The sequence below is a fragment of the Megascapheus bottae genome, chromosome 18, assembly GCF_031878675.1.
Source record: "Megascapheus bottae isolate mThoBot1 chromosome 18, mThoBot2.hap1, whole genome shotgun sequence".
Classification (NCBI taxonomy): domain Eukaryota; kingdom Metazoa; phylum Chordata; class Mammalia; order Rodentia; family Geomyidae; genus Megascapheus; species Megascapheus bottae.
The window spans coordinates 14462937-14486250 of record NC_143526.1 but is presented as its reverse complement, the minus strand read 5'-3'; the positions used below and the strand labels follow the sequence as shown (position 1 = coordinate 14486250).

At 42.5% G+C, this 23314-nt stretch overlaps 1 protein-coding gene across 4 annotated transcripts in view; it reads left to right on the top strand.

The window, feature by feature from the left end:
- Rin2 (Ras and Rab interactor 2) overlaps positions 1 to 23314 on the top strand; it is a 178030-nt gene that overhangs the window by 85726 nt on the left and 68990 nt on the right. For 3 of the 4 annotated variants that reach the window (XM_090351930.1, XM_090351931.1, XM_090351932.1), the window contains one exon: positions 20655 to 20755. In XM_090351930.1, coding sequence (XP_090208056.1) covers positions 20655 to 20755 — 101 coding nt within the window. Of the gene's footprint in view, positions 1 to 20654; positions 20756 to 21011; positions 21171 to 23314 lie in introns of those variants that run through there. The other variant, XM_090351933.1, reaches the window with a different exon arrangement.

The following is a 23314-nucleotide window of genomic DNA, read 5'->3' as shown; positions in this document are numbered from 1 at the left end:
TCCGTCTTGGCCACTGGGTCTTTGTAAATATTTTCAGTTGCCAGAACTTGAGTGGTGGAGCTACTGCCCTCTTGTGGACAGAGGCTACAAATGCTGTCAAACCCCTGACTACACATTCAGCCCCAGGTTCCGTGGTCCTAACCTGTGCTATGAAGTAGGAGACAATCCTTTTCTGCCAATTGTATAGCTAGCTCTGTATCAGGCCTGCCAGCAGGAAATATTTACTACCTATGTGTCCTGCAAGATCCTCCAGACACAGGCTGTGTCTTATTTGTATCACGGGCACCTGTGATAGTGGCCATTCAATAAATGCACTGGCTGAATGTGCTGGTGATTCACACCTGTAATCCTAGCTATTCAGGAGGCTGAGATCTGAGGATGGTGTTTTGAAGCTAGTCCAAGCACACACAAACCTGAGAGACTCTTTAATTAACCACCAAAAAGACCCAGAAGTAGAGCTGTGGCTCAAGTGGTAGAGTGCCACTCTTACGAAAAAAAGCTATGAAAGAGGGCTAGACACACACTGAGGGTGGGAGAGAGGGAGAAAGCTCAATATAAGCAGGGTGCTGGTGGTTCAGGCCTGTAATTCTAGTTGGTCAGGAGGTCAAGGTTTGATTCTAGGCCCAGTAGGAAAGTCCATGAGATTCTTATCTTCAATAAATGACCACTCCCCTCCCTGCAGACGGCCCTGGATTCTATATGTATCCTTTAAAATCAGTCTCATACTTTTTTTTTTTCTTTTGCTGGTACTGGGACTTTGAGCTCAGGGCCAGGTTACTCTTCTTTAGCCTTTTTACTCAAGGAAGGTGATCTATCATTTGAGTAACATCTCCATTTCTGTTTTTTTTAAATTTGTTTGTTTTGCTGATAAATTGGATTAGAAACTCACAAACATTTTATGCCTGGGGTGGTTTCAAACTGCAGATCTTTGAATCTCAACCTCTTGAGTGGCTACAATTATGGACATGAGCCACTGGCGCCTCGCTGTCCCAAACATTCTTGAGGTGGCTCCTCTATGTGCAGTGGAAGAGAAGCAGCAGGGAAGAAAGTGAGAACGTGACTGAGAACAGGTGCAGTGAATTATGCTGTGACCCACCAGCCAAACTCTGTCAGGTTCTATGTGCAGACACATAGCCACCTGTGTTATTCTCTGACGTGACACTGTCTGCTTCTTCTCTACAACTGCAGTGACAAGTGGCTTTGGAGTCTGGAGTCACTGCAAGGCTTAGAAGATGGGCCAGCTGGACTTCTACAGAAAAAGTTTGCTGACCTGAGAAATCATTGGATTTGTCATCAAATTCTCAGTGTCGTCCTTTCTTGTCTGTGTGTAGCCCAGTAATCCTCTTGTTTCAGTCTCCCAAGTTGGCAGCAGTCTGTCATTTCAAAAACTTAGTGACATACTCCAGGACCATTGACCTACCAGAGGACCTCAGGAGAGTAAATGACAATGCCATGGTCCACAGGTTTTCAGGTCTCTGAAGTCAGGAATCATTCTCTTCGCTGCCACATATATGCAGAGTATCAGAAACACAGCTGGAATGAGCACACTAGAGATGCTAACAGGGGCCAGGTAAATAATGTAAGCAAGCAAAGCCATCCCAGGCCAGAATGGACATTTGACCTCAGGGATAAGTGGGGACTGTCTCAAACTGAAGAGCAAGTATTCGCTGTTTCTTTCCCTTTGTAGCCTTTAAAAAGATCAGAATAAGGACATGGAGAGCCTTCTGTAGTAGGATCTGAAAGAGATATGATCTGTGTATTATCTCTGTGGAGGGGATTAAGGGATGGCTAAAAGACCTACCACTACTGGTACAAGTGGCATTGTAAAGGCCATAGTTAAGAAGGAAAACAGTTGAGTTCTATGATGGGATGTTTTCCTAGCATTTGTGAGTCCTGAGGTTTGACCTTTAGAAATGTACAAAGAAAACAAGTAAGTAAACAGGAAAGGAGGGAGAGAAGAAAATTGGAAGGGAGGAAAGGAGAGAAGGGGCAAACGAGAACTTACAGAAAGTGTATCCCATAACTGGGCCACAAAGTGCATACTGAAGATGACATGTCCTATTTTGAAGATAACTCAGGGGTCATGGTATACAGTAAAGTAAAGAGCAAGTCTTGGTAGAGACAGGACAAGTTGCAAAAAATAATGTATAAAGTTGGCACCCAGAATTGTATCCAAAGCCGACAGTATTGAATGAATGATCCTCTAGTGTGTTTGTTTTTAAAATAATTATAATAAAAGACTATTTGTTCCAAAATATGTATTAGAGAAAAAGACAGCCTCTGCAACTAACGGTGCTGAAAAAATGGGATAACCACTTGTGGAAGATTAACAGTGGATTCCTATCTCTCATACAGGTCTAAAATCAGTTCAAAGCCCATTGTAATACCTGAAAATTTGAAACTACTGAGGAACATCACAAGTAAAACACTAGAAAATAAAGGCATAAGCTACAACTTCCTAAATAGAACTCTAGTAACTTAGCAAATAAGAACAAGTGTTGATAAATTGGATTGCATCAAACTAAAAAGCTTCTTTGGCACAGCAAAAGAAGCAACTACAGAGATAGTTTACAGAATGGGAAAAATATCTTCCAACTATTTGACAAGTAATTAAAAACAATATATAAGGAGCGTAAAATATTGCATTCCAAAAGAATCAACAATAGAACAGACATTTCTCAGATGATGAAACATAAGGACCATAAATGCATGAAGAAATGTTCAAACATCTATGGTTATAAAGGAAATGTGTGGGATTCATCTTGCCACAGTCAGAATGGCCATGATCAAGAACAAACAATGGGAATATAAATTAGTACAGCCACTATGAAAATCAGGATGGAGGTTTGGGGGGAAAAAATTCAACTACCATATGACCCCACAATACAACTCTTGGATATATATCTGAAGAATGTAAATCATCATTCTTCACAATTGCCAAGCTATCCAGTCAGCCTATGTACCCTCCAGCTGATGAATGGATAAAGATAATGTATGTATACATTCTGGAGTATTTATTCTTCCCCAAGGAAGAATGAAATGACATCATTTGCATGAATGGAGCTGGAGAGCATCATGTTAAGCAAAATAAGGCAGGTTCAGAAGGATAGAGATTGCATGTTTACTCTCACATGCAGAATCTAGACAGAAAGACGGAAACATGAACATGCCGGGGACGATAAGGAAGGAGGAAAGGAAACAGAATGATAGGGAGTAATAACAACCTACACCATGTCTGTGTAGGAAGATGACATAAATCAACCCCATCTTTTCAAAACTGCTGAAAAATAGGGCCAGAAGGGGAAAAGGAGCAACAGAAGGGGCCAATGTGACCAAAGTACCATATATGCCCGGTGAAAGAATGCAGTGAAGCCTTTTTGTAAAATTAATATATACTAATAAAAGTATTTGTTTAAAAAACAAAAAGCGCGCAAGAACACCATGTAGATTAAGAAAGATAAAAGTCTGGATTTCGAGGTAGTTTTCCTGATTTATGTATAAAATTGTTGTGCATTTAAGTGTTGACCCCTTCTAACTACCATGAAGGACAAGACAAGCGTGTGTGAAGCTGGACACAAATTTGTTCAGCACGTCCCATAGGCCACCAGAGAGTTACCTGTGACATGTGACTATCCACTCTTCCTGGGGAAGGAGATGAGGGTCAACTCTAGTTAAGGAGGATGGGAAGCTGCACTGGACTCTGACCAGAGAAGCTTCTGTTCCAGCCCTAGTCCCTGGCTTCCAGACAAGCCATCCTCTGTACAAGTGCTGATCTTACTGCCAGCAGGAAGGAAGTGCTTACCCACCAGTAGGATACACAGATATAGCAAGGCAAACTTGGACAGGAAGTGGGTGGGCTAGCCTTGGAAGAGCCTTGGAGTCTCAGATGAAACTGGTCAGTCTGGCCTGGGATCAGCCTTAGGGACTTTCTAGGGGTCTATATAGTTTTAAGTATATTAAAGCCCAACATTAGTCCATCAAGTCCGTGCCTGGCCTACCTCAGAAATACCAGTGGATTCATCATTCCTAGGGCCCTGCTGTAATTCCTTCACAGTGTGTCTAGCAGTGTGGTGTTGAACAGCCTTGTTTTCCAACTGTGTAGGATGGGATTTAAAAAGGCCTTTGTCCTCTGATGCCAGGAAATGGCAAAGCTCTAAGATGTGCATGCATGCATGCATGTGTGCATGTACATACGTGTGTGTGTGTGTGTGTGTGTGCGCGCGCGCGTGTGCGCACGCGTGGAAGCCAGTAAGTGCATGCATATTGATATCCAGCTGCCTCCCCCACCTATACCTGCTGATTTGGGTCAAAGTTCTTAACCCTTTTCTCCTCCTGCCGAGTACCACCAGATGAAGAAATCAAGGTGCAGGAAAGATACAGTCCTGCTCCATGCTTCCCCTAGAAAGTAGAAGCCAGAGAAGACTATAACATTTGGTAGCTAAGTGGGCCTGTGCCAGGGCAAACAGCCACTTGGGCATGGGTCCCCTGGTGTATCAGGCAGGAGCCCTGGGGAAGGGGCTGTCCTGGGTGTGGCTGGGGCGCACTGGGGCATGGCATGGCCCTGCCTCTGCTTTCCGCCAGTCTCTGCCCGAAGGGGTATAGCGCCTGGGGCAGCTGGCCATACTTCTTCTGGCTCCTCTTTTGAAGGGTACATTATTGCAGACTGTGAGGTCAAGGAACAAAGCTGACAAGACTTTGCAAAGGAGAGGGTTTCCAACAATAAGAATGTATAAAGTGAGTTTTGGAAATGTCCCAGGATGAATGGGGAAGGTCTCTGCAGCAGCCTGGTTTTCATTTCTCTGTGCATTATTTGAAGTCCTATGCATTTCCTAGAAGCAGAGTGGCTTTTGACTGAGTGATACCAACTTCCATAGAAGTTGCAAGCAGAACACAAAGAATTCCCATGTCCTCATTACCCAAGTTCCAGATTCACCAGGCCTATATTTTGTTCCACTCGCTCTATGACTTTCTCATTTCATTTTCTATATTAAGTTGTGTACATACACTGATGTCATTTCTGGGCTATTTGGGAGTATACTGAAGGTGCTCCCTATTTTTTACATGGAAGCACAGCAAATGATCAAAACCAAGAAATGATATGTCAACCCAATACTCTTCTCTAATCCCTACCCCATCTTGAGAGTTCGTTGATTGCCTTGGCCACGTGCTTAAATGATTTCTTTCCACCTCAAGAGGAGAATGGAGAGAGGATATGTATGACTGGTGTACTTCATACACATATGTGCTTCATACACATACTTCATACACAACCAAAAAAGAGAAATCCATAAAAATGTCCTTTATAAAAAGGGTGAATGTTCTCAAAGCATGTTATATGCACATATGCAAAAAATATAAGGGAACTCTTTGTGCAGTTAATATATGCCAATATATCCATGTGTGGTTGGTATTGAATGCACTCATGTTATTGAGTAACCATCACAGCTACCCAGTTTCAAAACCTTTCCTCTTGTAAAACTGAAACTGAACTCACTCAATCATTTCCCACTTCCCCTCCTCTAATTCCTGACAGCAACCATTCTACTTTCTGTTTCTATGAATTTGATAACTCTTGATGCTGCCTATAAATGGAATCACGTTATCTGTCCTTTTGTGACAGGTGTATTTCATTTACACAATGTCCTCATCATTCATTCATATTATGACATGTATTGGGATTTCCTTTTCAAAGCTGAATGATATTCTGTGATATGGACATATCACATGTGTTTATCAATTCAGACTGGAATTACTTTTAGCTCTAGCTTCTGTGAATAATACTGGATTGGGTTCTGAGAAAACTGAACTTGAATTTGAGTCCCTCTTGTGTTTTGGAACTCTCAGTGTTGGCTGGCTGGAACAGGTGAGCAGCTTTAGTAAGAGTACCATCAATCCAGTGATCAGAGAGCCTGGTGATTTGAAGACCCTCCATATCATCTCTTACAGCAGCTGTACTGATGGATGAGCTTTTCCATCCACAGCTTCCTTGTCTATACCAGCCCTTACTATCTGTTACTTTTTTTCTTATAATAGTTTTTCTAATTGTGGCAAGGTGATACCTGATCATAAGTGGTTATTTTGGGGGTTTGGAAGGCCGTGTGTATGTGTGTGTGTGTGTATGCATGCATACATACATACATGTGTGCCAGTACTAGGGCTTGAACTCAGAGCCTAGGTGACGTTCTTTAGCTGTTTTTGCTCAAGGCTAGCACTTTACTCCTTGAGTTACATCTCCACTTTGGGCATTTTGGTGGTTCATTAGAGAGAAGGCTTATGAGCTTTCCTGCCTAGGCTAGCTTCAAACCTTTGAATCCTCAGATCTTAGCCTCCTGAGGAGCTAAGATTACAGACATAGCCACTGGCACCTGCCTCTTTGTGGTTTAATTTGCATTTCCCTGACCTCTTTCATATATCTGTGAGCCCTTTTGTTTGTCTTCTTTTGAGAAATGTCTACTGAGATCACTGGTTTCATTTCTTTCAAGTTATTTGTTGCCAGGCTATTGAGTTGTTGGAATTTCTTGTTTATTCTGGATATGAATCCCAGATGTAAGGTTTACAGCTGTTTTTCTCTTTTGTTTCCTTTGTTATGAAGAGGCTTTTTAGTTTGATGTAATCCCATTTGTTGACTTTTTGCCTTTGTTGCCTGTGCTTTGGGGCTCACTGTTGCTGGGATCCTCTGGGAGACTGTACTAGTGTCTGAGTTCCACCTACAGGTGAGGAAGCCAGTGTGTTTATATCCAACTCCCCATAGTCCTTGGCTGAGGGCTGCTCCGAGGTATTCACTCCCTAGCAGTTCCAGTCTGCCCTATGCTCACTTAAATCACAGCAGATCCTCAATCTCTGGGCACAGATATCCAAGTAATTATGGTAGAAGCCATCAGAGATGAGGGGAATGGGTACCTCTGAGCACCATGAGCATGTGTATCTATGTAGTAGATACACTTGGCCCCTCTACAGGCCTCTCATCTGAGCTCAGCTTCAGGATGAGGAACCAGCCCTGGGCATTCAGTATGTTTCAGATCTCAATGATTCATCCCCCAATCCAAAAGTTACTGGTTATCTACATGAAACTGAAAATGACTGAGCTACACATTTGCTTACGAAAGTCCCTTTTCATAATACTTCTGCCTTTTTCCTCCTCTTAATCAAAGATACATACTTAGAAGATGTTATCATGTTGAACTCACCGAAAAAAAAATTTCATGTTCTAGTTCTGAATTTCCATCTTGATAGGAATTTCAGCTTTATGTCTTACCCCAATCCTCCGTTGAACTCCCACTCCATCTTTTGTTTTCCTTCCTTCCTTGCTCACTTCCTTCCTCGTTTCCTCCCTACCTTCCTCCCTCTTTCTCTTCTTTCTCAAATGATCACTGAAATCCTCAATTATTGCAGATACTGTCCTGAGGGCTTTAAGCATGTTTTGTAGTATTTCTATAGACACGTGCTCCCAGACAAAGGCCATCATCCTCAGAGCCTTCTTGTCAGTAGATGTGGAGAGTTCTGTACCTGCATTCCCTCCCTGGATACACATATGGAAAAGGCCCTGTGGGCTAGAGGATACTTTGTATAATCACATCTTTCACCTAGGCGCGTGGTTGTTTGTGGTGTTGGAAGGGCAGGGGCCTCTATGGAAATTTTGCCCATTCACAAGCTGCATGGCTGGTATAAGGCAAAAACCCTGTGGGGAATGTTCCATGTTTATAGTTAGTTGCATAGAAGCAGTAGGACATAAGGAGCATGGTATCTCAGCATTACTCTGTTTTTTTTTTTAAACAAATAAATACCTGTCACATAACTAATGTTTTAGAATGAAAAATGACTGTGATTCCATATTAAAGAAGGAAAAAAAAAAGAAGAAATAGGGCCAAGCATATTGGCACACACCTATAATTCCAGCACTTGGGAAACTGAAGAAGGAGGATTGCAAATTATGGTACAGCCTGGGCTACATAGTGAGACCCTACCTCAAATAAAAGAGTGAGGGGTGCAATGGATAGGCAAGTACAATTCAGAATAGCCAAGCCCTAGCTCCAAGGAGTAAAGACCATAATTCATCAAGCCATGACGACTGATGGAACATCTCTTTTCTTTCTTTGTCAAGGCCTACTTCAGTTAACTGATATTGTCAACATTTCCATATGGCAAAATTAAGCTCTGGTTTCCCGAGTTGACTCTGCTAAGTGTCCCTGTTAAAATGATTTGATTACTTTGCTCCATTTCCATGGAGGGGGGGACTATCACCTCCAACAGAAATGAACCCAGTATCTTGTCTTTGAGGAACCCACATATTTCTGCCTGTAGTTCTATGTGCATAATTACATTAAGTGCCTCCATCTATATTACATAAGTGGGCTCCTCAAACACCTCGTATTATGCAACTTGTTTTTTCCACAACATGATGTAGTAATATATTGACATTAACACATAATATTTTTCTATCTATTGTACATCTCAGTAGATGTCAGAATTGACATTTCTTGGGCTGTATAGTGTCCCATTATACTGCTATATCATGCTTTATTTACCCAATCCACAGTTATGACATCTAGTCATTTTTCCATTGTCCACTATTATAAACCATGCTGCCAAGAGCATTCTTGTACATGGCCAACTGGTACTCTGGGTCAAATCCTACAATTAGAAACATTGAGTCCATTTGTTCTTATATGATAAATGTTGCCATATGCATTCAGATTGCCTTCCAGAAATGGTGAGTCATAACATTTTTCTCCAGGGCTTGTAGAAAGCCCAGTGAAGACAGCTGGTCAACAGGAAGGTAGAAAAAGGGAAGTGACATGACTGCAGTATCTGCACCATTGGGTTCAGGAAAGTAAACCTTGCCTGCTGGGAAGCACAGTGTTTGAGCCAAAGGAAGCATTTGAAACTCACTGATCTACTTAATGCGTGAGAGCTCTGAAGTCTGAAAAGGTTAAACTATCATCCAGGCAAGACCCATGTGTCAAAGTTGGCAAGTCCCTTAAAAATGAATAGTCCCAGACTTTAGGGTTAATTTTTCAAACGTTTGAATGTAGCCACCCAAGTTGACATATTGAAACTTAAGTCCCCATTGCAACAGTGTTGAGTGAGGTAGGACCTTTGAAGTTGTGGGTGGTGATGAATACTGGGTCTTCTTCTCGCATGAGCACTGTCTCGCCTTTCCCCCTTCTACAATGGACTGCCATAGCAAGAGTGCTTTTTCCAGATGTAAGTCCCTTGACTTTGGACTTCCCAGACTCCTCCTGAACTATATGAGAACTAAGTTTTCTCTTCTTTATAAACTATCTAGCCCCAGATATTCTATTACAACAGCACAAAACAGACTAAAGCTGTGAATGTGTCAAAGATTGATTTAGTCCATGAATAAAAAAAAGCTGTAGTATAGTCAAGCTGTTTATGTCATAAACTGGCAAATAAATGGGCAAAGAGACAGATTTAATATCCATTCTACAGTCAGCCTCATATATCCATAACTCTCGATACTGCCTATTCCCAACTTATTACCTGTAAACAATGAAATTTCATGGTTCAACCTAATGCAAAGCATGGCAAAGATGTACAGGACAATAAAACCCAAACCTTTGGGTTTTTTTCCTCCTACCAAACAAATATCATTTGGCAGCTTATCCATATTATACTACAAGTTAGTGTCTGAATTAGTAAAACATGAACCTTAAGCCAAATAAGAGTCAAACAAAATGATGTACCAGGTGATCCTAAGTAGACTTGATAGTGCCCAAATGTAATTTTTTTTTCACTATTCTGACCACTGAATGGGTTTCTTCATGTTTCACCTACCCAAGATACATTCTAATAGGGCACCATGGTGATATCTTGTTCTCATTTCCTATGTGAAGGAGCTCCAGGCTTTGTTTCCTCAGGAAGCAGAGGAGTCTACTCAGGATAGCAGCCCTACTGTAACATGTTCTGTGGCAACATGTCTCCCTACAGTCTGGATCACACCTGGAGAGGACACCAGGATGGAACGCCTGTTCCCTGCTGAAACTGCACAGCCTGATGCTTAGTGAGTTCGTCTAGGGCCACAGCTGTAGCCTCAGCACTCCAGGGCAAGAGTCCTGTGGACAGCCTAAGCTTACTAGTGAGACACTGTCAAAAGGGAAAAGAAAAGACAGTAAGCTTTCTGTAAATTCTTCTTGAAAATATAAACAAAAAATTACAAGCTCAACCAAAAATGCAGCTGCTCGAACTAACCAGTAATACAGAAGGCGCTAGCGACAATCCTTAGGAATTTTCTCCTCTCCTCACTGGTGTGTCTATTACACACTTTGTTACTGAACCTGAAAGCACTAAGCCACTGGCAGAAAACTATGGTGTTCTCTCCCTCTCTTCTTCTTCTTCTTCTTCTTCTTCTTCTTCTTCTTCTTCTTCTTCTTCTTCTTCTTCTTCTTCTTCTTCTCCCCCCCTCACAAAATATATCAATACCTTAGCAGAACAATGCCTTGAAGATAACAGCCCCAAAGTTGCTTCTGTGTTTGTGTTGAACTATACATACCATGTTTCCTAAAAATATGTCTGCTGTTTTCTGAAGATATACTATTAAATTGCAGTTTGTGTCAGATTGTTTGTTCTGTAGGATAATTTCTAATTTGTGTGTGTTTGTGTGTGCATGTGCGTGCATGTGAACTCAGGGCTTACGTATTGTCCCTTAGCTTTTTATTTTTATATTTTTGCCAGTCCTGGGGCTTGAACTCAGGGCTTAGGTACTGTCCTTGGACACTTTTTGCTCAAGGCTAGCACTCTGCCACTTGAACTATGGTGCTACTTCTGGCTGTGTGTGTGTGTGTGTGTGTGTGTGTGTGTGTGTGTATGCGCGCGCGCGCGTTACTGTGGAATCGAACCCAGGTTTTTGTGAGTGCCAGAGGAGCACTCTACCACAAGGCTACCCTCCCAGCCCTGGTCTCTTAGCTTTTTTGTTTAAGGCTGGTGCTCTACCACTTGAGCCACAGCTCCACTTCCAGCTTTTTTGCTAGTTTTACTGGAGTTAAAAATGTCACAGTTTTCTGCCTGGGCTGATTTTGAAATGTGAGCCTCACATTTCAGCCTTCTGAGAAGTTAGAATTGCAGGCATGACCCACTAGTGTCAGACTGCTAAAATTCTTTTAAAAGGAAAAGAAAAAAATCTCACTTTGGGTTTGTCATCCAGAAGTTTACCCTACACCAGTGGACCTCCCGGTCCTTTGTAGCTCCACTACATTGGTGAGGACTGTCTGACAATGTGGAGCCAACTTTGGCCTCTGATGTGTTGGTAGATGCAATGTTTAATCTACTTATTGGGGGCAGTAGGTTTGAATGCAAATGGCTTCTCTTCAGTACAGCTTCTCTGTCCTCAGAGTCCAGCCACAAGGGTGGATTTTGGTGATGTATACCTTCAGAATCGTGAGCAGCTTCTTTTCTAGTGGAGGCCACAATTTCAGCTACTTCCTCATCCTGTCCAGCTGAGGTTATAATGGACTAAGTGAGAACTCCACCCGCTCCTGTCCCTATTTACCCCCATCTGGAGGGCCAACAAACAGGGAAGTTACCATGAGGAAGGTGGAAGAGGGAAGGGCATTGGGTTCATTCAACAACTAATGTGTTCCAGGGCCTGCTGTGGGCTCCTCCAGTACTGTAATGGGCAAAAAACAATGCTCATTCTTCAGTCAGGCATGGTATGATGGTATGGCAGGACGATCATATGTTGGAGGCCAGCCTGGGAGGAGACACAGTGAGACCCTATCTCAAAAAAAAAAAAAAAAAAGCTGGATAACAGTATCTCCATCTGTGATCCTATCTACTCAGAAAACAGATCTGAGGATCATGGCTCATGCCAGCCCAAACAGGAAAGTCATGAGACTTTTATCTTCAGCTAACCACCAGAAAGTTGAAAGTAGGGCTATGGCTCTAGTGGTAGAATGCTAGCCTTGAGCAAAAAAGCTGGAAGACAGAGCCCAAGCCCTGAGTTCAAGCTCTAGGAATGAGCTACCCAGAACTGACCATATAGTTACCTCTGAGTAGGTAAAAGGGAATAAGAGATCATCATGTGAGATTAGTTGTAACTACAATAATTTTTTCAGTGGGAATGGGTTCATATTTAATTTATAATTTAATTAAAGTTTAAGAACATAAATGCAAATATATTTGTGTAACACACAAAACTGGGATTTGTGGGGGGGGGATATGTGTGTGGTGGTAGGGTTGTGCTGGGCGGGAGGGGGGGGTGAGGGAAAAGCCTTTACTCCATCATTGAGTTACGTAACTAGCTCATATAAAGTACTTAAAATATAAAGGCAAGGTTCTTCTGAGATACATCTTGGAAATTGTGACATTTGCAAGAGGTGAAAGGTCTATTCATTTCACACACAGCAAGACCTGAGGAGAATGCGCTTAGGAGAGGAACAGAAAGACACAATGCCTATATGCTTCTGCTCATAGAAAATAATATCAACATAAACTCCAGACAGGACCTCCTTCATCTAGTCAGTAACATGCTACCTTCCCTGCCTGAGTGGAATTCCTTCAAGAACGGAAGGGGCTGCCTCAGTTGCTTTTCAGATGGAAAGATGGTGGGTATATGCTAATTTCCACAATCTGGCTTCCCAAAAGTGTTCAGATCCCTGGCAAATGGTTATAGAAATATGCATAAATACTGTTTGGTGCTGTCAGAGGATAAGATGGGATATCAGTGGCCAGGGTACGAAACTGGTGAGACAGTGGTTCTTACCCCAAACCACACTGCATCTTATGTCATCCCCCAAAACCCAAATGATGAGTAAGACCTGAACCCAAGAGACAGCCAACTATCTACATGGGCAGAGCCCAGTAGAGCTCAACTAACAAAGCCAGGGAGGAAATTGTCTGGGCTTTGCTTTTCTCTGCAAAGATACACGAGCAAGACTCTTAAAGCATTAAGTGTGTAGTACTTTTCTTTAGAAGAGATTTCTCACGTTCTGGTGACAGGTCTTTTCCCACACAGCTCAAGCTTAGATGGTAAAAGCCCACTACCTTCCCAAGGCCAAGTTGAAGCATTAAAGAATAGAAAAAAATCTCCATAGCTGGGAGCCACACACTAGACTTTTCTCACACCCTAGGTTTCAAGTCTTCCTCCTATCAGCTACACATCCCTTTTTAAACGGCTGATAACATTCCTGAGTGAGATCAGGAATTTAAAAAGCCCCAATGATCAGAACTTTCTCTATAAGCACTTTCTTGTTTTATTTTTAGTTGACCTTCAAGGGAATTTTTCTCCTTTTATCTAACCCTAAAAGTAAACAAGATTTGGGGGCCCTCCCTTTTTCCTCCTCCTGTAGGAGAATGAAGAGATTGATGTTTCTCCCTTAGAGTGACATTGGCAGCCCAGAGGGCAAATGTCTAGATTAGCTGGGTGGACAAGCAGGAGGAGATTGGGGCCCCAGTTTTTTGCTCCATTGTAGAGGAGGCAATGGCTCTTTCCAGAATGATAAGTGTATAGATCCATTTTAAGATGGCACAAACCATCTGTTTAATCATGATTATTAAGAGGTAGAGAATATTCAGAAACACTTAACAAGCCTGTTGTACAACACATGAATGGTGTTGTATAGTTTAATCTTCCACCCACCCTTCTGTAACATTGACCTTAGCTTTGGAAGTTTAGGGATGAGGCCACCCACTTTGGTCCCCCACTGGTCCACAGTGACCCAGGCCCAAGGGAGGTTGAGATGGGTTCAAAGGTGGGTCTTTCTTAGCTGGAATCAAAGCTGGTGTACTTGCCCATACTACACACTGCCAAGCCACAGACTGCCTCGAAATTGTACACGTTGTTCCATAGAGGAGGGCCCCACCTACAGAGAAATTACCCAGAATGATTACAAAATAGTACAAATTGGTGAAGGCTTCTGAGCCAGACTGGAGTGTGGCAGGCCCAGCCTTGCCTGGGCCCAGCCCGGGGTGTCTTCTCAGAGTGTTGAGAAAGAACTTGAACTCCCATGAATTTTTCTTCTTCTAGTGCTCATGCAATGTTACCCAGGTATATACCTTGTATACACCTCAGGTATAAAGGCAAACAAGTGAAGGAACCTAAGGGCACTGAGTTTCTATATAAATAAGAAAGAGGATTCAGAGATCCACACATGAACTGCCTGCTTGGTCCATGATCACCAGGGCCCTACCCTTCCTCTCCTAGAGCAGAATTCCCTAGCCATGCCAGCAGCTATCTCAGGATTTTGTATTTATTTCATTTGTCTTTTTGAAATTTTTTTTGCCAGTCCTGGTGCTTGAACTCAGGGCCTGAGCATTGTCCTTGGGCTTTCCTCAAGGCTAAGTGTTCTACAACTTGAGCCATAGAACCACGTCCGGCTTTTTCTATGTATGTGGTACCGGGGAATCAAACTCAGGGCTTCATGCATGCTAGGCAAGCACTCTACCACTAAGCCACATTCTCAGCCACTCACCATTTGTTTTAATGAGAAAATATGGAGTCTGGTTTGGAGGGAAGAAACACCCTCTCACTGACCTTATGTCCTGATCACCCTCTAACTGCATCAAATTGCAACTATGTGTTTGGAGCCACCTAAACACTTTTGGGAAGTTGAATCAAGTAAAGAAGCAATACACACCTGCCCCCTTCTTGAAGGAAATCTAGACAGGTTCAGGAACTTGCCAGGATCTTGTGTTGTGGAAGTGAAATCAGAGAAACTTCAATTAGTATAACACCAACTTTGATAAGGGCTTACTCTGAAACTGCTAATGGCTTTATCAAGAGAAGTCTGTGAGAGATGACTAGTTATCTCTACTTGTCTTCAAAGAAGAAGATTAGGGAAAACCTCAATACAAGGGAAGAAAGAAGTCAAAAGGGAAGAGGAGAAGAAAAGGATAGGGAAAGGAAAAGAAAAAGAAAAAAGAGCATACATACATTTATCAATGAATAATGTGTGGAACATCTAAAATCCAGTCAGTGGAAACTGACTCAGAGTGGAAGGGCTATTCTGTCATGGCCACTTTTCCTGGTAGAGGTGGAAAACTAAACATAATTCTGGGAGGCAGACCCTGGAACTTTGGACTTTGGTCCAGTTGTCAAGAAATGAAAATCTTACCTGTTAGACCAGATGAATGTGGATTTATTGGTGTGGGAGAAAAATGATAGACGCAGAAAATAATATCCTTACCTGGAAGGGAAGAGACCCATAGTCATCCAGCCTGGTGTAGCATCTCCGTATTTCAGCCTTCAAGGCTTGGGTAACTGTGCCTTCCTTCTGCTCTAAGACAAGTGGGGCCACCAGGAATTTGCTAGCCAGTGTCACTCAGTGTGTGCCCAGGTATAGAGAAGGAGGAGATGTGAGCTGCAGACAAAGGTGTCTGGATCTAGTGGAAGCACTGCTTTTCCTAGGAAGGACCACTGGACCTCAACATGGAGGCTGTGGGACAACTGAAGGGTAGAGAGTGAATGGAGACCTAGTGGGCTGTATTTCTGCCAGGGGGTAAGTTGTGAGACTGGCTAGCCTTCACTGGGCAGTGATCTCTAGTTCCTGTTGATTTCTTTCATCTAGACCATAGGAATGGCCAAGTGGAAGGGACCCAGCCTTTAGCCTTTTTTTGTCCTTCTAGCTCCTTCTTTCTTTATATACATCTGTGCATTTGTTTTTTTTTTCTTTACTATTAATTTTCATCATGACAAAGTCACTCATAGTACAGAAAGGCATATTATACAACTGCATGAAATCTTGCCATTTGATGGGTTCTGTTGAAGAATTAAAATCTCACAAACAAGCACCTCAACCTCCTGTAAAGGGTAAACTACTCTCCTGGGTTAGGATTAAAAGCTCAATAGATAACTGTAGTTTTTCATAACATTACATTTTTGCATATTCAATGTAGCACTTTTACACTTTTGTGCTGTTTGTTTTATTTTTGAGATGGGTCTTACATTGCTCCCAGGTTGGTGTTTAAATAGTGGGCTCCTCCCTTAGTCTTCTGAGTAGCAGCAAACATGTTGGCTTTTTTTTTTTTTTTTTTTTTTGCCAGTCCTGGGCTTGAGCTCAGGGTCTGAGCACTGTCCTTGGACTTTCTCAAGGCTAGAGCTCTACCACTTGAGCCTCAGCACCAAGTCCGGCTTTTTTCTATGTATGTGGTACCGAGGAATCGAACCCGGGTCTCTGTGCATGCTAGGCAAGCACTCTACCACTAGGCCAAACTCCCGGCCTTTTTTTTTTTTTTTTTTTTTTTTTAAGAAAAGCTTTTCGGGCTGAAGATGTAGATCTGTGGTAGAGTACTTGCTTGGTGTGTGTAAGGTCCTTAGTTTGATCTGGAATTTTGAAAAGAATAACAGTGTGAACTTTTATGTCTATGTATGTGTTAATACATATAGCTCTGGTTCAGTCATTTTACCTGCTGTATAGTATTCTGTCTCCATCTATCCTTTTACCTGTTGGTGGAAATTTGGTTGCGTATAATTTGGTAACCCTATATCCTTACAATAGTGCAACAAATATTCTTGTAAATGTCTCCTTGAGTTCATATGCAAATATGTGAATCAAGATTTCTGAATCTTTGATCCCCAAAGATAGTTAGCTTGCTTTCCAAAATGGATCTATGAATAATACTGTTCCAGTTGCAGAATGAGGAATGAGTCTCTTTTCCCACAATGCTGGCATTGTCAAACTTATTCTCCCCCAGTCTATGGGATTTCCTTCACCTTTTCTCCTAAGGTCTCAGTGCTTTTGAAAGCTCTACCCAAAGTCTTCATCTCAATCACACATACAGAGGGGGCCAGCACAGCACAAAATGCTTAATCTAGCTTTTTTTATGACCTCTAAAAAATTAGGATTGCCCAGAACCCTGCGGGTCCCCTTCTCTATTGACACTCTCTCCATGTCATAAGGCCAAGCTTTGGAGTACCAGCCATCTATGCCAGCCACTTCCAAACAGAGAAATATCTCCATCCTGAAAGTCATACGCTACAGAGCAGAATTATTTAGTGGCCAGTAAGCAACTGGTCCAATGTCTTATACAGTTTCCTCCTCAAGCATAACCCTTCTTCATTCATCCCCCCTCCTTAGAGGTACTGCCATTTCTCTGATTGCTCAAATTGAGAACTCAGGAGTCCTTCTTGGTTCTTTCCTTTTCCTTCATATCCAATCCATGGAGTCACTGCAATTTCTTTTCGTGGGTGTGAGTGTGGGTGTATTGGGGCTTCAGTTCAGAGCCCTGCACTCTCACCTGGTTTTCACTCAAGGCTGGAGCTCTACCACGTGAGCCACACCTGGATATAAGATTCTTTAAGATTTTCCTGCCCACAGCTGACTTTGAACTGTGATCATCAAATCTCAGCTTCCTGAGTAGTTAGGATTATAGCCATGAACGGAGTCATGGCAATTTCTATGGCACCTTATTCCTGGGTTTTGCCTTTTTATTTCCACGGGTAGCACTTTGGCCTGGGACACTGTTCTTTTGTCTGAGACACTGCAGTGGCACCTACTTGGTCTGTCAATGCCCTAACAAGTCCTCTCTAGCCAAAAGCCGCGATTGTTTTTGTTTTGTTTTTGTCAATGCTAGGCACCAAACCCAGGGCTATATATGCATTTTAGGCAAATGTTCTACCACCGAGCTTATACCTAGACAATCTCTTTCTACCATTCAACAGGCTGTACTTAAAACTTTCCAATGTTACTTAATAGTAGAAAACTCGTTCCTTCATTGGAGGCCTGATGTGGTACCTGTCTGCCTCTTTTCACACATTCCTTCCCAAGACTCCAGGCTAGGTTTTCCTTCCATCTTTTCATGGCTTACTTGTCATTCAGGACTCTATCTTTTTTTTTTTTTTTCTTCCAGTCCTGGGTTTGGGCTCAGGGCTTGAGCACTGTCCTTGGACTTTCTCAAGGTTAGAGCTCTACCACTTGAGCCTCAGCACCACTTCTTGCTTTTTTCTATGTATGTGGTACCAAGGAATCAAACCCAGGTCATTGTGTATGCTAGGCAAGCACTCTACCACTAGGCCAAACTCCTGGCCCAGGACTCTATCACTTTTACAAATGACAACTCATGCTAGCTAGTATCGTACTCCCCACTCCCTGGCCGGGTTGCTCTTTCTATCACCATCCTTAATTTACCTTCTTTCCAGAACTTATCAGCATTACTGATCAGAGTTACTGTCTGTCTGTTCCACTGGAATGCCATCTCCATTTGAACAGAGTTTCTAGTCTTACTTTCCATTTTGTTATGCCTAGCATGAAGTGGGTACCCAGAAGGTATATAGGATGGATGGGATCAGATTTTTTCTCAGAAGCCTATAAGAAGTTTCCTTTCCAGAGTCTGAGTGGGGGAAAAAGCCACTTTGTGTATAACTCTTCAAAACAACCAATAAAAATACTAAGCAGAGACTTAGACTTGAGCAGCTCCTTTTTCTTGCCTTTTTTCTGTCTGGTTGCTTTTTAATATTTATGTATGTATGTATGTATGTATGTATGTATGTATGTATGTATGTTTATATGTTTATGCTAGATTTGGGTCTTGAACTCAGGGCCTGGGTGCTGTTCCTGAGCTGCTTTGTGCTCAAGGCTAGTGTTCTACCACTGTTACCACAGTGCCACTTTTGGCTTTTTCTGTACCGTTTATTGGCGATAAGAGTCTCACAGACTTTCCTGCTCAGCATGGCTTCAAACTATGATCCTCAGATCTCAGCCTTTTGAATAGCTAGGATTACAGGTGTGAGCCATTGGCTTTACATTTTTCTTTTTTTTTTTTAGGTTTTAAAAGCTTTATTATTCTTGGGGCTAGGAGTTTGGCCTAGTGGTAGGGTGCTTGCCTAGCATGCAGGAAGACCCAGGTTCGATTCCTTGGTACCACATACATAGAAAAAGCTGGAAGTGGTGCTGTGGCTCAAGTGGTAGAGCTCTTGCCTTGAGAAAGGCCAAGGGCAGTGCTCAGGCCCTGAGTTCAGGGCCCAGGACTGGGAAAAAAAAACCCAAAACCCTTTATTATTCTTTATTCATTCATTCACTGAAAGAGACAAAATCTGAGTATGTTACCCAGGTTGGCATGAACTCTTGGGCTCAAGTGTTTCTCATGCCTTAGCAGCCCAAGTATATGGGACAAGTGATAAGTGTATACCACTATGCCTCTTGCTCTCTCTCTCTCTCTCTTGTTCTCTCTTGCTCACTCTGCCTCTTTTCTTTCTTGGTTCTAGGAATCAAACTAAGAATGTTTCATTTACTAGGCAAGGTCTTTGCCACTGAGCTACATCCCAGCCCTGACTCTTAACAAATGCTAAATAGCTAAAATACTGTATGGGGGCAGGGGAGGAATAGGGCAGGCAGGGTAGGGAATGGTATATCATGCCTATAATCTCAGCTATACTTGGGAGGTGGAAATATTGAAAAGATCAAGCTGTGGGGCCATTTAAGGCCAGCATAAGCACTAAGCGAGTAAGCAAGACCCTCAATAAACTGGGTATAGTGATTTATGTATATGATTCCAGCTAGGCATAAGTGGGAAGATTGTTGCCTGAGGCTGGTGATGGGCTAAAGAAATGTCAGAGCCTATCAGTGAACAACTACAAAAGTGGGGGGCACTGAGTGTACAATGAAAGTGGTAGAATGCTCATCTAGCAAGTGTGAAACACTGCATTTGAATCTCAGTACCAATGAGAGACAGAGAAGGACACATGGAGAGAGGGAGAGAGAGAGAGGACAGGAAGTGAAAAAAATGAATTAAACAAAATGTGGGACTGGAGAGGTGGCTCAGTGAGAGAGCATTTCCCTAACCCTCATAAGACCCTGGGTTTGATCCCTAGCACTAGAAAGTAGATCAATTTGTAATTACTGTATGTTTTCTCTGTGTGTGTGTGTACATATCAATCCTTGGGCTTGAACTCAGGACCAGGGCACTGTCACTAAGGTGCTTTAGTGCTCTATTCTTTGAGCCACAGCTCCACTTCTGGCTTTTTTTGGTGGTTAATTGGAGGTAAGAGTCACAAAGACTTTTCTAACCAGTCTGGCTTTGAACCATAATCCTCATATTTCATCCTCCTAAATAGGATTACAGGTGTGAGCTACGGATGCCTCTCATTATTACATGCCTTTTTTTTTTTTTTTTTTTTTTTGCCAGTCCTGGGCTTGGGCTCAGGGCTTGAGCACTGTCCTTGGACTTTCTCAAGGCTAGCACTCTACCACTTGAGCCTCAGCACCACTTCCAGCTTTTTGCTATGTATGTGGGGTAGCAAGGAATCGAACCTGGGTCTTCGTGCATGCTAGGCAAGCACTCTACCACTAGGCCAAACTCCCGGCTACTACATGCCTTTTAAAGAAGCATATTTCTATAGTCTAAATATTGACTATGGCAAAAGCAATTAATGTCTTGGGAGTGATTTCTTTTAACAAGACAGGCGAGTGAGTGTTGAGCAACCCAACTAGGAGTCAGATTCTTTTCCTTATTACAATTCAGAAACCCAACTTCTTCCCTGACCGAAACCTAAGTTCTTCTCCTTTTTTTTTTAATTAAAGGGGAAGCTGCAGTCTCCACCTTATTTTTTTCCCTTTCAGTAGGGGAAATTCACAGACCAAGATTTTTAAAAAATAAATAAAAATAGGCGGTCATCTCCTGTTGGAGTGTGGGGAGCTATCCGGGCTCTAAGCATGCCCCGCCTCTGCCCTTGCTGACGTCATACTATTTTTGTCTTTGAATAGCTCATTGACACAATCGCCTCAGAGATCGGAGAACTGAAACAGGAGATGGTGCAGCCAGATGTCAGCCTGGAAAATAGCCTGGAGCCTTCTGAAGCCCACAGGTGATCAAAGACATGATTCAGGTGCTGGGTTCAAGAGAGGGACCCTGTGATGCCCATTGGTGTGGGGGATTGACACTGGGTCCCTCTGAAATTTGGGAGCTTGGGAGTGTGGTGGTGGTGGTGGTGGTGGTGGATCTACCAGCGAAATCCTCTGTAGGAGGTGGGCGTGGCCTAGGAGCTGCTTGTCTGCTTGTTTGTTGTTAATAGCTTTGAAGGCACTTGAACTTTATACCTTCTCAATTCCTCCTGGCACCAGAACCCGGAAACCTAGAATTGTATGTGCCATTTCACAGTGATGGAAATTAAAACGCAGTGGATCCTCCGTGGGCAAAATAGAATTCAGTGTAGCCCTGTCAGTCTCCAGAAGGTTTAAAGGGATCCAACCAAAGAGGATGGACTCATTTTGCATTCTCAGGTCAGAAAAAAAAAATTAGCGTCACTTCGCCATTAACCTGAAAGCAACCCAGCATCTTAGAAACTTGATGTGCTTGTAAATAATTAATGGGAAGCATTATGTTTTGCTGGCTAAGCGCAATTCTTGTGCTCAGTGTCCCACACTTTCTGAACCAGAGGGCTGGTTGTTTTGTTGTTTGTTAGAATCTGAAGAATGAAGGTACAAGAGTCACCTCTGCAGGAGCTGACCTCTTCTAGCTTTGTGATGTTGTAATTCCTTGCTAACAAAGACAGAATATGCTCACTTTAAAAAAAAACAAACAACTTTTTAATGAAAGTCTTGGATCCTTGGTACCTTGAAAACAAGGTTCATTATCAGCTTCCCTCCTCCCAACCAGTAAGGTGGAGGCTGCCTGAAGTGGTATGAGGCTAAGATTTATGGTGTGAGTTTTGCTGGCAAGATGAGCCAGATGCTTCTGGTTGTCCAGGCAAGTTTCAAACCAGCTCTACTTGTTTCCTGCCTAAAGACTGAAGGAGAGCAATCCTGTCAGGGAGGCAGGCACTAGACAGCTGGAAGGTGGTGCTTAATGCCTTGTGTTTTTAGAAGAGTTGCATTTGGCCTTACCTGTGCAAGTTTTGTGTGTTTTCTATTGCTTTGCCTTCTCTACAGATTGACATAGGTAGACCAGATGTTTCCATGTCCTCATTTCCCCCCCCCCTCCCTTTCCCTATAAAAGAATGTTTTTTTAACTTTCATTTGATGGGCTTTACCTGATTTTATTTCCCCATCAACTTGACAAATGCACTATTATTTTCAAATAGAGATTTTTCTTTCTGTCTTGTATTCAGAGTAGCCCAAATACCTAGGAACTTTAGGCAGAGGATTTCTCTTTACCTTTTGCCTTTCTGAGCTAAAATTAAATTAGTAGGCCAGGCTGATGACTACAGAGTGAATTTCTCCCACCACTAGGTAATGCAGCATGTGACAGATCTCAAATGCCACAAGTGACAGACAACAGAAGAAAGAAGGCCAGGAACACCTCCCCAGGGTATAATTCCCAGGGGATGTTACAGGTGGAAGCAGTGTTAGGGACTATCAGAATCTTCATCTCTGACTTCATGACATGTAGCACACTCAAGTTGATATGGGTGTAGACTTATTCTCTGGCTTTTGAAGATATTGTGTAGGAGAGATAATCACACATCTCATTTATTTTTTATTTTTTGGTACTGGGGATTGAACTCAGGGCCTTGGGCATGCTAAGCACGTGTTCTACAGCTAAGTATCACCATCAACCCTGACATTTCTTACATCTTTTCCTTTTCAAATTTCAGAATGACCAAAAGTATGTCATAATACTTTTTTTTTTTTGTCAGCCCTGGGCTTAAGCTCAGGGCCTCAGCACTGTCCTTGGATTTTTCTCAAGGCTAGAGTTCTACCACTTGAGCCTTAGCACCACTTCCAGCTTTTTCTAAGTATGTGGTACCAAGGAATCAAATCTGGGTCTTCCTGCATGCTAGGCAAGCACTCTACCACTAGGCCAAACTCCTGGCCCCTCTCATAATACTTTTATCCCTCCCTCACTCCCTTCCTTCCTTCCTTCCTTTCTTTCTTTCTTTTTTCTTTCTTTTTTTTTTTTTTTTTTGGTGCCATTTCTGGGACTTGCACTCAGTTCCTAGGTGCTGTCCCAGAACTTTCTTTATTTAAGGCTAGCTCTGTACCACTTGAGCCACAGCTCGACTTCTGGCTTTTTGGTAGGTATTTGGAGGTAAGTGATTCACAGACTTTCCTACCCAGGCTGCCTTTGACCAGCTCTTAGACTTTTCTACTGAGCTTGGCTTCAAACTGAATTTCTTAGCTCTTAGCCTCCTTAATAGGCTGAGTATAGGCATGAGCCACCAGCACCAAGCTGTCTGATTTTTTTAAATAGAAATAATGATTTTGCTTTTTTATTTCTTTCCATTTTGAACAATGGTGATGTAAGATGGGCTGAAAAATGGGACTTTGAGTTGTTTCTAAAATTAAGGCAAACTAGCTGTGGCTACAAGGGAAACTACAATTCAGGCTATAGAGATTCACCTTAGTTGGAAGTTCTCTGAAAAACAAGGAGCCACCAGCCATGGACTATGGTGTTCATTCCTGGTGTCTACATGGATATGACACAG